At 42.8% G+C, this 14,480-nt stretch overlaps 1 protein-coding gene across 1 annotated transcript; it reads left to right on the top strand.

The window, feature by feature from the left end:
- Positions 1 to 11,857: 11,857 nt before the first annotated feature.
- LOC121633933 (homeobox protein Nkx-2.2-like) lies at positions 11,858 to 13,572 on the top strand. Its single transcript, XM_041976276.1, has 2 exons — positions 11,858 to 12,273; positions 12,599 to 13,572. Exons 1-2 carry the CDS (start codon positions 11,997 to 11,999, stop codon positions 13,126 to 13,128), a joined length of 807 nt encoding a protein of 268 aa, XP_041832210.1. The 5' UTR covers positions 11,858 to 11,996; the 3' UTR covers positions 13,129 to 13,572.
- The last annotated feature ends 908 nt before the right edge of the window (positions 13,573 to 14,480 follow it).

Here is a 14,480-nt window from a genome sequence, read left to right as displayed (position 1 = left end):
GCGCTGTGGTTGTTGTGTGTCAAAATGGTTTATATCATCGGAAAGACGAGACTTTGAACTTTCATTTGATGTGTATATTGTGGGCATTCATGACGGAGGGGCTTGCACACATGGCTGCAATGTTGTTGATTAGTAGTCATGTACCGGGACCAGTATGTCTGCATCGTAAGAGGTTAAGAAAATGATAGATATCGTTGTCTGATGGATCTAAGTGTGATGTATACAGAGTTTTATAGAAATCGCTAAAGATGTTTATTGCATCTGGCTCGTGTAATATTACCGACTGAATCTTTAACAGCTGATATGGTAGATTTTTCTTTATTCATTTTAAACTGATTAGCTAAGAATCTTCCAGATTTATTAGTATGTTCAAATGTCTCCAAGCATAATCTTTGCACCAGAAATTCTGTCCTCTTGTTAATTATTTCATTTAATTTAAGTCTACCCTCCCTTATTTGGGCCATCGTTGGTTCATCTGGTGAAGCAACCCCCTAACCCCTAGCCCTGTGGACAGACCTTCAAAGAAAAAAAATGTGCAAAACTGCCCAAGACTGTCAGATGAACGAGTTTTGAAGGCTAAAGAATTTTATTAATTTATTTATTTTAAATATTAATCAATGCAACTGGCTCTATACATCAAGGGTCAAAAAAGCTTAATTAACATGACCTTTGGAGATTCCAAAATGGCGGGACTGTGAACAGACGTGCGAGTTTTCCTACTGATAACTAAAACCTCTCTCTAATAAGCACCAAGTTCCTGGCCTACCTGTTTGTAGCCCTGTGGTAAATAAAGGATCAACGTGAATCCTTTATCAAGTCTAATCAGTAACCAAAGTAATATAAAGTAAACAATTATTTACTTTTTACTGTAAACCTTGTAATATATTTGAAAATACTTTCATATAAAGTACAGGAGATTGCCTTGATCTATGGAGATATGAGATACTGGGTGTTAAGATTATTTCAGTTCAGTCACCTTATCCTGAAATGAAGGGTGGCAAATAAAAAGGGGATTAATGATATTATTTTGCTTAAACAATAATTCTATTGCTTTAATCTTGTGTTACTTCTGCCTGTATTCCTTATCGGTAATTCCTATTGGTCCTGGTATGAAATCACTCAGCGCTGCGGCTAGTTTTGGCGTACAGAGCGCAAGGGGGTGGGACTACGGGCATGGGGAAGAGGGAAGAAAGTCGTAAGAGGGACCCGGGAAGAGGGAGAGCAGAGTCACGGAGGAGACCCGAGTGACAAGTGTGGTTGACGCTCGAAAGTTAATTCGAGAGCGACAAGAGACCAATTTCCTGACTCATGTGAAGAGCTTGTGGAGGAGGACTGGAAGCTGGTACGGTGATGAGTGAAGAGGCTTGAAGCAGCTCGAGGACGTTCAGAGGGAAATCGAGAGAGGGAGGCATGTGAGCGACGAAGGCTAACAGCGAGCCACGAGGTGCTGTTGCTAAGCTAATGCTACGCTGCCACCACCCAACATTCGAGGATCGTCTTGTGTTTCAGCACACTCAATGTTTTACCTAAGCCACAGGCCTGCAACGTGTTTTTTCCTTTTGGGACCAGGAGTCCTTGAGTTGCCCGGGCGCCGTGAGTAGACTTGACTGTGTGTGTGTGTGGGCCCACCACCACTAAATTCGAGAATGTTTGCGTGGTTGCTAATATTGGATTAAGCGCTAATATTGTATTTTCGTGTGTTGAAGTTGTGTATGAATGGAAACACTGCAGCCAAACAGTTTACTTGTTAAAAATAGGTGTTTTATTGAGTTGAGGAGTATTTAATTGTTTCTTCTACTTTATATTTCGGGTTCATGGTTCATATTGGTTTACCGAAAGTTTATTGTTCATGTTGCACATTAGGGTCTGTTCAAAATAAAACCCTGACAGTTCTGAGCAACATAAATCATCTCTGGGTCATGTCTGTTTAGAAAACACAAAGGCTATTTTCACAACAGTGGTTTTAGTTTACAAATTAGGTGCACCTTTGTGGTAGCCACCTTTATTCTTATCGAACTCAAGCACCCACCATTCTCGTCCTACAGAGTGGCCGTACGGGTGCTACATGTTGCTCCTCCAAACTATCGAAAGTCTCATCTACCATTCAAGAGTAATAGAATTAGTAAATCCCACAGCGGTCATGATAAAAACCCAACCTCAGCCTACTCAACACTTTAGCTCACTGACTCAAGATGCTAGTGGACCTACTCGCCAAGCAAAACCAGCCACCACAGAGCCACTAACCCTTCAAATGCTAGTTGGTGAACTCAAGAAACTCCATAAAAATGTAACTGGTGAACTCAATGCCGCTCTGAATGCCAGATGACTGGCAAAGCGATGCAAGATCTGGATTTAGATTTGGATCATGCACACCGCAGCCTGGTTCAGAAACCATCAGAACGTTCACGACCCTTCATCATCTGTTTCCTCAAATACACTCACAAGGAGCACGTGCTGCTGTGAGCCATGAAGAACCAGGACATTAATCAGATTTCAGGGCGGGGATCGCCCAGAAATAGGCCAGATACAACAAATTTTAGTCTCTGCTCTACAAGGACTGCATATGCTTCAGTGTGATCTACTCAGCACGGCTAAGGGCAAACACGGATTTTTGTGGGGCGGCATGGCTCAACATGGCAAGGTAGAGCAGTCGTCTTGTAACCCAAGGGTTGCCGGTTTGATCCTCGGCCAAGTCAAGTTCATGTCGAGGTGTCCTTGGCAAGACATCGAACCCCTAATTGCTCCTGATGGGTTGTGGTTGACAGCTTCCACCATCAGTGCGTGAATGTGTAAATTCACGCACCATTTACCATTTTGACTCAGCTGAGGATGCAGAACCTTTCTACCAGAACTTCAAGTGACTGGTGTGGACTCTACAAAAAAGTTTCTAGTTCGCTGAACTACACAAGGATAATGTTGAAAAACATTGATGGCTTATAAGAGCTTTCTGTTACATTTGAAAAAGCTACATACTTTTATCTTTATTTTCTGCTGCACACATGTTGCTATGTTTAAGGGATGCAACAATACCCCAGGAATCCAGCCAGGTGTCCTGCTTACTCTGTGTGTGGGGTGGGTTTAGGACATTTGTGTTGTTCTCTTTTTTCAAAATTGTTGAAGCCAGTTTTGGCTTCTGTTCTTGTTTGGTTTTACAGGGTGATTTTTTTTCTTCTCTCTCCTTGCACACTCTACCTGTCATCCTAAATGGCCCGACTCAAATTAATTAAAGATGAAAACCTCAACCCAAATAGCAGGGCTGAGTCCTATTGGGTTTACAAGCTGGAATGTAGGGGGGCTTGGTGGTCCTATTAAGAGGACAAAAGTGTTTTCTCATTTAAAATAATCGGAAGTAGTCAATCTCCAGAAAACTCACTGATGTATCAGTGACCACACTAGACTGCAGAAACCCTGGAATGGTCACGTTTTTCACTCAAGTTTTAATAGTCATTCAAGAAGTACAGCTATACTTATCCACAAACATATACAGTTCTCTCCTGAATAAATCATTTCTGACCCCAATGTTCGCTATATTATAGTAGTGGGAACATTGCTTAAAATTCCAGTTATTTTGGCCTCTGTTTATGCTTCAAACTGTGATTGCCCAAACTTTGTCACTGCTCTTTTTTCTGAAATACCATGTCTAAATTCGCGTCATGTAATTATCAGAGGAGACCTTAATTTGATAATAAACTTACTCTTGACAAATCTAACCCGAATACTTGTCTCAGTCTAATATGGCAAAGGCTCTTACTTCACTCATGGATCAGATTGTGCTTTTACCAGCTTTTATTCAATGAGTTTTTATTTTATCCCTCAGTCCACCACACACTTTCTCGTATTGATTATTACTTTGTAGACAAAATTCAAGTACCTTCAGCGAAATCAGGCGAATACTCAACTATAGTCATTTCAGACCACACCTTATTCTGATGGATCTGGAGCTGTCTCCTAAACTGAAGCATCAATGGTGACTTAACACAGAGCTGTTATCTTCAGATGCATTCTGTAAATTTATATCAAAGAAAATCTCTTTTTTCATCCCAGCCAATAAATCTGAATCTACCTCCTCCTCCCTCTTGTGGGAGACTTTGAAAGCAGTATTGCGAGGTGAGATTATCTCTTATAACACTAGACTTAGTAAGTAGAGAAAACAATGTGAGTTGCTTGAGGCTATTCAGCATATTGACCGTCAGCATTCACTAACCTCTAATATCAATCTTAGAACTGAAAGGCTCAAGCTCTTAACAGAATTTGATATAATATCTACACATAAGGCAGAGTTTCTCTTAAAACGTACCAAGAGCACACACTGTCAACATGGAGACAGGTCCAGTAAACTACTCGTTATGCAACTGAAACACCAAGCCTTAATGCACAACTTTCTAGATAAATTAGTTTTCCCTGTAATTGATGATACCACCACATGTCAACTGGAGGCTCAGCTCTCTTTAAATGAAGTCTTACACTGCCTTAAATCACTGCAGAGTGTTAAGGCGCTTGGACCTAATGGTTTTCCGGTTGATTTTCTAAAGAAATTCTTTTTCTTTAGAAAAAGGGATCCTTCCTCCATTTTTAACTAAGGCCTCAATTTTGCTGATCCCCAAACCTCATAAGAATCTAGAAGAGTGTAGCAGCTGGAGGCCGATCAGTTTGTTCAATTCTGATGTTAAATTATTAGCTAAAAGTCTTGCCAGCCACTTGGACCCTTGCCTTCCCAAAATTATTTCTGACAATCAAAGTTACTTTATAAGAGGCAGGCAGCTTTTTTCAAACACTTGTAGACTACTAAACATAATACTTTCCAAGCCCAACACAACCAGAAATGGTTATTTCAATGGATGCAGAGAGCCTTTAACCGAGTGGAGTGGGAATATTTATTTTCTGTCCTCAACTGGATTCATGGATTCAACTGTTATATAATAACCCTACAACATGTGTTATTACCAACTCCACCTGGTCAAAACCATTTTCACTAACACGGGGTTGCCGCCAGGGCTGCCTCCTATCACCTTTATTATTTGCTCTCACTATTGAACCGCTGTCCCTCCCCCTTAAAAGTTCATCTTCCGTTACCGGCATCATTAGAAATGGAATTGAGCACAAGGTCCATGCTGATGACCTCCTGCTGTACATTTCCCGCCTTACTGTCTGCATGAACAAGGTCTTACAGACTTTACAAACATTTGGATCCTTCTCAGGCGATAAGTTGAGCATCAGTTAGAGTGAATGTTTCCCTCTCAATGACACTGCAAAACAGATCCTAGTCCAAATGCTACCTTTTTAATGCCCTCCACTTTCCGCTATTTAGGTGTTAATGTCTCAGACAATTTTTCTTCGAGAGCAGGCAGTACACACCTGTGTGTAAATTCACCAAAAAGCCATCAGACTGCATTTCTGGTGAAGCAAAAAAATGAAAGTTTCTTAAATTAATAACTTTAAATGAAAGTGGAAATCTAGATAATTTTCAGTCCGGCTTCTGACCTTATCATAGCCTTCAACCAGGTCTGGTCACAGTGGTAAAGGACTGGTTCTGGTTTAGTATCAGCCCTGGTTCTGGTCTAGTGTCAGTCCTGGTTCTAGTCTAGTATCAGTCCTGGTTCTGGTCTAGTATCTGTCCTGGTTCTGTTGGATCTCAGTGCTGCGTTTGATACTGTAGATCCCAGATGTTTTCAGGCTGGAAAACTGGGCTGGACTTTCTGGAGCGGTTCTTAACTGGTTCAGGTCCTATTTAGAAGGCCGGAGTTATTTTGTTACGATCGGCAGCTATGAATCCGAGCGAGTGGCCATGACTTGTGGAGTCCCCCAGAGGTCAGTCCTTGGACCTCTTCTGTTCAACTTGTATCTGCTCCCTTTGGGTCAAATATTACAGAACTTTAGCATTAATGATCACAGTTATGCAGATGATACACAACTGCATTGGTAAACACCTGGAGACTCGGGTTCTTAAAGCCACCCACCAACCTTGGAGTGTTGATAGACTCAGACCTGACTTTCAGCAGCCACATCAAAGCTTCACTAAGAAGCTTTTTACCATCAACAGGATTGAAAGTTTAGTCTCACAGTAGGACCAGGAGAAACTCCTCCATGATCCATCTCCAGTAGACTGGATTACTGTAATGGTCTTAACAAGACCTCCTACAAGAAAACGCATCAAAGTGTAGCTCCACCCCTTGCTTTCTGCATAACTCCACCCACTGCCAAATTTTGAAAATGGCAGAAACTGCAGGGTTGGGGTGGGAGGTGTGGGGTGGTCAGGGGGCGGAGAGTGGGCGGGTCGGGATACTCAGAAATTATTGACATACAGCAGCTCAGCTCACTGGCAAGATGCAAACAAGATTCACAAAGCAGCTACACCACAGAGCGTCTTTGAGGTGGAAGACTTTCCCTCCTGAACCTCCTCAGCTACACATGAACCAGGTGGTCCTGAACGTATCAGTGTGAGCCATTAGCGCTGTTAGCTGTTAGCTGCCTGTCAGCAGCTCCAGCAGCTCTGGAAAGCTGTGGAGACTCGCAGCAGGTTGTGGCAGCTGCAGGAAGTTGCTGCTGCTACGATTTGAGCTGCTGTCTGTCGCCAGATGAGGATCAGCAGGTAAAGAATAAAGTCCAGTGTTACTTTTACACCCTCAGAAGCACAAATCCGTGCCATTGTAGGAATATATCATCAGAAACTCTGTGGAACAACAGATGTCTGAAACTAGCAGATCTACAGCAGATGCGTTCACATTCGTTCATATGCATTGGTGGGCGTAGGTTTTCTATGCCTGCAAGGCGAGGACCCACCTGCATCTGGAGGGAGGGGCTGGGAGGTTTTAAAATTTTCTCCTGAGGTGGAGAAGCACCATAACGGCTCTATATCATGAAAAACAGATCCTGGGTTTACCCTGTAGGGGGCGCTATGAGCCTTTTTTTTAAAAAAAAAAAAAAAAAAAAAACACAAAATCATGTTTTTAAAAGAAATTTAAAAAAATACAAACATTATCATCAGTTTGTGTGGTTGCCATCCTAATTAATTCTGTTCTGCTCAAAAAACACATTTTTTGACGCACTAGCCCTTTAAATCTGCAGTTCATCCAGATGCTGCTGCCGGAGTTTTAACCAGAACTAAGAGATTTGAATACATCACACCAGTTATAACATCTTTATACTGCTTTCCAGTCAGTCACAGAACAGATTTTAACCCTTCTGATCCCAGAATGGTTTAGGTCCAGAATCCATCTAATCCATCTAAAGAGTCTAATCGATCTTTCCAGACCAGAGTCCAGGCCAGAGTTTGATCAGTTTTTGTCTCCTTGTGGCAGCAAATGTGCCTCCGCTCCTCCCCATAAAGGAAAAATAAAACTCTGTTATATTGATGTTTCATGGTGAGCTTTCCAACCACTTTCCATTCATTAAATAGAAACAAATTCTAGTTGTTCCACTGTACAATGGTCAGATGCAGTACTGCTCGAGGACAGCAGGAGGCAATCTAACCTCAGGATTGAGCTGACAGAACTTTAACCTGCAGGGAAGAAAAGCTGCCTGGAAAACTGGGAAATGGCTGATACTTTTACAGTTTGTCCACTTTAATAATCTAGTTTCAAAACGTTCACTCATCTTCAGATTTACTGCAAAATTCACTTCAACTTTTAAAAGATGGCATCTAAGTGATGCAGCTATATCACACTGAGCAGAGGATGCTGTAAATAAAATCAAAAACATCCGAATCATAAACGGAAACAAAGTCAACCATAAACTGAAAGCACTATTTATGTAAGAGTCACACATTCAGTCAGGAAATAAACAATCATGTTTATCATTATTACTGGCAATAACAAATAAAGACAAAGATAATTAAAAAAAGATTATTTTCTACTACGTGAATCACGGATCTATATCTGTGTCAGTTCACAAATAAAAGGAGTTTTTCCAGAAATTAAATGAGCTTTTCTTCTGCTGTTTTAACTGCAGATATTTAGATTTAACATTTTATTCTGATTTATTCAAAGGGGTTTTTTATTTGCTTTATTCCAGTTTAAAATCTGATTTATTTAAGTTAATGTGATTTGTATATTTTTTTATTTGTTATTTTTGATAGAAGATATTTAGATTTTATTTTTCTTGCTAAATTTAAAAAAAAATGTTTAGATTTATTCTATTTGCATTAAATGTGTTTTTTTTTTTCAGATCAGTCAGACGATTTCACCTTCAGGTTTGGTTTTTGCATTTTACATGTTCAGTGTCATTTTAAAATGACTGAAGTTTTTATTTTTGATGTTGATTAATTTTGTGAAAATAAAGGGATCATCGATGCTGGAGACCAGGTGCAAGCAGGTTAAACTACTGCGTGTGGTCATGAATATAAAGGAGTCTGTTAATGGCAACGGGCGGAATACCGACTCCCAGCAGTATGTGTGTGTGTGTGTGTGTGTGTGTGTGTGTTTTATCCTGCTGGGTGGTCGAACTCTGCAAACAAACACACGACGATGGCCACAAAGACTTCACAGCCTCCACATTTATCCCATTTATTCTACTCGACCACTTTGTAATGGTCCATACACACACACACACACACACACCCAGCCAATCAGAAACATAACCCGTCCCTCCAGAAGCAGAAAATAGGAAGCAATGAAAGAACAAAGGAGCAATTTTTTCTTCATGTCCAGTGAGACATCTGGTTTGGGATGTGGAGACATCAGAGGACAGCGCTGGACCCAGAACCGCACCTTAATGTCCTTCCAGCCACATAAAGACAAATGCTGTCCTCGGTTAATTATTTGTAGTTAAAATTCTGACTGGGAAAACTAACTACCTGTGATTAGAATGTTTAATATAATTAATATTAAGGCTTTTAATCAGTGAATTCGGAGTAACACTTTCACCTCATTTTACTTCGTCATTAAAGTTAAAATTAGATCAAAACAACCTTTAATTTATTATTAAACTCTGATCAGGACTGATTTAGGGAGCAGATAAAACACTGAATCATGAACCACTGACAGTGCTTCAGCAAAGACTCAAATAAAAAAACATTTCTGGCTCGACCAGTAATCCACTCCTTTCCAGATTTTACTAATCAGGACTAAAAGTGATCCGGTTCTTCTCAGATAAACCTACTCCACCCTGTCCCCTGTCCCAAAGTTAATCCGACAGGCATGTCTTTAATGCTCACAGCTCAGTCAGGATGAGGTCTGGACTCTGACCGGACCAGGTCAACCCCTGGTTCTGGTGTAGACCTGCTGCTTGAGACAGTTTCAGCTGCAGCTGTTGGACAGATGGACTCACATGTGACTCCAGAAGAGTTCATGTCGGTCTGTGACTGCAGGAGTCCAGACCATCATTCTATTCTATTCTATTCTACAGTCATTTAGCAGACGCTTTTATCCAAAGCGATTTACATTTGAGAGTAAGAACAACACAAGCATGAATTCAAATAAGATGGGACGTCATAATTAAGTGATAGTCAGACCGCTTTTGAGTCCAGTTGGACCCAGGTGCTGTCATGTAGTGCTAGTGTAGTGCATATAATTTTTTTTTTTTTTTTTTTTTTTTTTTAGTCATTTTATTTAAATACAGGATCACGATTTCATCACACAATATCAACTAGGTCATAAGTGCATGATTTCATCACATAATATCAAATTGGGCATAAGTGCACACAGCTTCTTCAGTACCTGGTTCAGCCAAAGAGCTGGACAAATCTTTCTAACTCATTCTGAGTAGAAGACTTAAGCTAAATGTGGAAATGCTCCTTAAACAACTGAGTCTTTAGCTTGCTTTTAAAAGTGGATAAGGACTCTGCGGATCGGACAGAGTTTGGTAGATGGTTCCACCACCGGGGAACAACAGAGGAGAAGAGTGTAGCTACTGATTTTGCGCCACGTTGTGGTGGGAGCACTAGGCGTCTTTCGCTGGTAGAGCGTAAGTTTCGAGAGGGAGTGTAGCTCTGGATTAAGGAGTGAAGGTAGCCCGGAGCCGTTTGGGTTATTGTTTTGTAAGCCAGAAGCAGAGCTTTGAATTTGATGCGCTGCAACTGGAAGCCAGTGGAGAGCAATTAGCAGCGGAGTGACATGAGCTCTTTTGGGCTGGTTGAAGACCAGACGTGCTGCTGCGTTCTGGATCATCTGCAGAGGTTTAACTGAGCATGCAGGCAGGCCAGCCAGTAAGGAGTTGCAGTAGTCAATGCGTGAAATGACCATCCCTCCACCACCGTGCTGACAGCTGCTACGAGGCGTTTAAGGACCAAACATTCTCCTGCAACACTTCCCAACAAGCCGTACCGGTTCAGTCTGGTTCTGAATGACTGTCATGAACATTATATTTTTTATTAACCTTTGTTTTACCCGCTGGGACCAGAGGATGGCTGGCTGGGAGGTCAGCAGCACGTCACTATAAATAATTTATATTCAGGAAGTGGTTCATCCACAAAGTGCAGCAGGTCAGGTGTGAGTGACAAATCACAAACACAAACAGTCCGAGTGATTCTTTTCTTTCATTGAAGATCGAACGAACCCCCACGGAGAACTGAATCCTCTTTTCCCAGAACCAGGCTGAACGTCAGGAACCGACAGATGCCACAGGAATGAAGGGCTTCTAGTCCTTTGAGGAGCTTAAGCCCCGTTTCCACTTCAGCCCGGTGCGGCCCAGCCCAGTACACTACTGTGTGTTTATACTGTGAAGGGGGCCGATACAACCAAACCATACCGCACCATTTATGGAGCCCTTTCAGTTGTAGGTCCATAGGAAAATGCTACGGTGCCAATAACGAGCCAATCAAAGGGTCTAAAATCCTTTGGCAGACAGAAAAACATCGCTGCACGCGGGCGGGCGGAGGGATGGATGGAGTTCTATCACTCTGTTTTTACCTAAAATTCATTACAAATTCTCCTGAACTGAACGCATGACGAGGGTGGATTCTCACTGCAAACTTCATGATAACAGAAAATGTAATTATAGTTTCTTTTGGCAGACTGTCCGTTTCATTTGTTCCTTTTCCCCAAACTCGTCACAATAAGATTTGTTCTAAAACAAAGAAATGAGGGAGATTTTCTGAAAACACGAAAGAAATGTCTTGTTTTCCATCTCAAAGCTCCAGAACCCATCCAGATGTTCCAGATTTAGTTCATCAGTATTCCAGCAGACAGCAGAATAGGAAAGTCCAAGGAAAATTAACTCATCCATCAACTAACTCACTTCGGATCAGCTTCCACAAACCAAAACTCTGATGTTTCATTCATAAAGAAACGAGACGTTAAAAAGAACCAAATTATTTCAACTGAATGAATAAAGAAACGAATCCGGTGCTTCGGTTCATCTGAACAAACATCCTCCTCCTCATTTGTCCCTCATCTTCATCTTATTGCTGATGGATTAAACCACGTGACTTTCAGCGTCCGGAGGAAACTGGTTATTTTTAAGACTTTTTATTTCGCAGTTTTTCCGGAGAGAAATTAAACGAGTTCGGTGTGATTTGGCCAAATAGATCAATAAACGAACTTTATTAGAGGAAAGGAGGAGGAGTTCCCGACAAACAAAAACACAAACTGAAACTTCATCTGATGTAAATAAAGTTTTTACTGTAAAATTTACCGGATGATTTCTTACATGCACTAAACAAGCGGGTCCGTTTCATTTCTCAACACGACCCAGGTAAATATTTACACCACGTTTGGGATTAATTCGCTTTTCTGGGTTTTTCAGCCGGTTTTATTAAATCAGACCAAGGCCAGTAGCTGCACGCGCTCCAGTTTGTTTTTGGAACATTTGATGTGTTTAGTAAACAGGTCCGTGGAAATCCTCCATTAAACATTCATCCCTCTTCACGCGCTGCCCCCCGCCACACACACACACGCACCCACGCGGAGCCACTTGACTCCGGAGACCCGCCTCAGTCCTTTATAACCACGTGCGCGCCGTTAAAAGGACGCAGGACCTGGATCTGGTTCTTGCTCCGGGTTATTAAAAGTCTCTCCGGTCAGCCGGCGCGCGCCGCTGCGGGCTCCTGCTCCTCGGTGTTAATGGACTCGAACCCGCAGCAAAGTCGCGCGCAGAGAGCTGGAACTTTCTTTCTCCGGTCTGTCCCGTCTCCTCGTGCCATGACCTCTGACACCAGAACCGGATTTTCTGTGCGGGATATCCTGGATCTCCCAGACCGGACCGGTGGACGCAGGACCGAGTCCGCGGAGGCCGAAATCTCCCGGGAGGCCTCGGTGACGGTTCCAGGTTCCGGTGGTCTATGTGAGTTCGGCGCGAGCGGCAGGTGGAGCCGCGCATCCGGTAACCTGCAGGTTTCACGTGAGAGGACTTTTTTTAAAATACAATTTAAATGTTGGCGAGTTCAGTCCGAAAATAAATAAATTTAATCTAAATTCTAAATAAAATTCGTATTTGTTGCTAAGCAACGTTGGATGTGCATGCGGCTCCACTGAAGTTTGATTAAGAATTATTTCTGGAAGCGTCGTTTCCATGGTTTCTGTTTCTGAGTGATTAGATGTTTCTTTGATCTGAGATTGAAGTGTGACTGATGGGTTAGGAGTCTCTGCGCGGTCTCTAAACGCACGCGGAGATCTTAAATCTTTTAACTTCTGAGTAAAATCTGATTTGTCATTTCGTCCTGCAGTGCACGGCCGGCCCTCAGTGTCCCGAACCGACCTGAAATCCCCCGAACTGTCCATCGATGCCCCCCCGGACGCAGAGCGGGACGCGCCACGCGGCGAGGCGCGCAGGGGTTGCGGCAGGAAGCGACGCGTCCTCTTCTCCAAGGCGCAGACCTTCGAGCTGGAGCGCCGCTTCCGCCAGCAGCGCTACCTGTCGGTCTCGGAGAGGGAGCACCTGGCCGGGCTGATCCGCCTCACCCCGAACCAGGTGAAGATCTGGTTCCAGAACCACCGCTACAAGCTGAAGCGGGCCCGTGCCGACCGCAGCCACGAGGCGCTGCAGCTACTACCGGCCCTCCGCGCCTCCATCTCGCTCCAGGACGGGAAACCCTGTGACCAGATCGCAGCGCAGGTGACGCTCAGGTCCGGGATCAGCCTCCCTCTGTGCGCCTACTCCCCTCTGCTGCACGCTGCATACGGGCCGGAGCACGCGGTACTGCCGCAGCACCCAGGAGCGCAGCAGCTGGCGCACATGTACCACTGGACCTGGTGAGGCCCGGGACAGAGACTGAGACCGAGACTGACGAGGAAATCAGGAGTTAATCCTGAACCGACACCGTGACGCGTCGAGCTTTAATTTCGATCCCACAAGAAAGAAGAAATGTTTGTTTTCACACTGAAACCGGGTCCAGGACAAAGACTGGGGTTGGCTTGAAACTGTGAATTGATGTAGGTGAAGAAACGTCCTTTTTCTCTGTGGATTTATCACGCTGACTTGGCTTGTTTAGAGAAATAAAAGGTTTGATCTCAACCTGCAGATTATTGAGAACTGAAAACATTTTTGTTTCTTTTTGCTTCAAGTTCACAGATTTTTTCCCTCATCTACAGAAATTCATTTAAACCAAAAACTGAATTTTCAGATTCATTTACAGGAAGAGATGAAAAAACAAACATTTTTAAAGGTTCCCTGCTGAAAACTAAAATTGAAAAAAAAATCTAAAATTTTGGTATTTTTCGGAGGAGGATTTGATGTAAAATATCTTAATAGTGACGGTTTTATAATGAGCCTGTTTATCTTATGAATCCTACATCAGTGCCTCCCAGGATCATCAGGCAGTGGTGCCCAAACTACGGATTAGGACCCCCCACAGAGTGCAAACATGGGTCTGATGGGTCACAGCCTCAATGAGGAAAAAAGTGTTTTTCTTGTTAAAAGAAAATAGAAATATCTACATTAAATCCCTTCAAAGAAAGCAGAGAAGACGAGGGGGGCAGGCATCAGCTGTTCCAGCCGTTAATGAGACATTTGATTATTTTACTTCTTTAAAAACGCAACAAACCTAAAATGGTCCGCTGGCTTCGTGTGGTTCTCATCAATAAGTTCATTTTCTATCCAGAACAATTTCTAGAAAATCCTGATCATGAATCGATCGGCAGTAAAAAGTCCAAGTTGATTTAAATGATGTGAAACTGCATCTACTTTTGCTTTTCCATCGAAACAACGAGGACATCGGGACGTTAGAAGCATGAAAATAGGAACAAACTGTTTTTTCTCAGAAGAAAATCCCGATGAAGAAGCCAAGATTTCCACTTCTCCCTCCCACAGCTCAGGTTGCCACGTGACCTTTCTGATAAGGTCAATAACTGACAAGCTTCAGTTCATTTTCAGTTTCTGAGGAACCGGTCCACGTTTTTAGAAGGAACTCAGCATTAAAGAAATCTGTCATCATGCTGGAAAATGTAGAATCGCACCACTAAAAAGATGGCTGAAAACAAGCAGCCAGCCAACACTTCAAAAGACATTCATGGAAAACTCAGGGTGCTTTGATCCCGGACGAATCATCGGTGGTGGAATCTTTCCTGTTAGAGACATGGATCCGAGCTTTCTGCCGGACGTCCCACCTA

The sequence above is a fragment of the Melanotaenia boesemani genome, chromosome 22, assembly GCF_017639745.1.
Source record: "Melanotaenia boesemani isolate fMelBoe1 chromosome 22, fMelBoe1.pri, whole genome shotgun sequence".
Taxonomy (NCBI): Eukaryota; Metazoa; Chordata; class Actinopteri; order Atheriniformes; family Melanotaeniidae; genus Melanotaenia; species Melanotaenia boesemani.
This window is presented reverse-complemented; position numbering and strand designations above follow the sequence as displayed.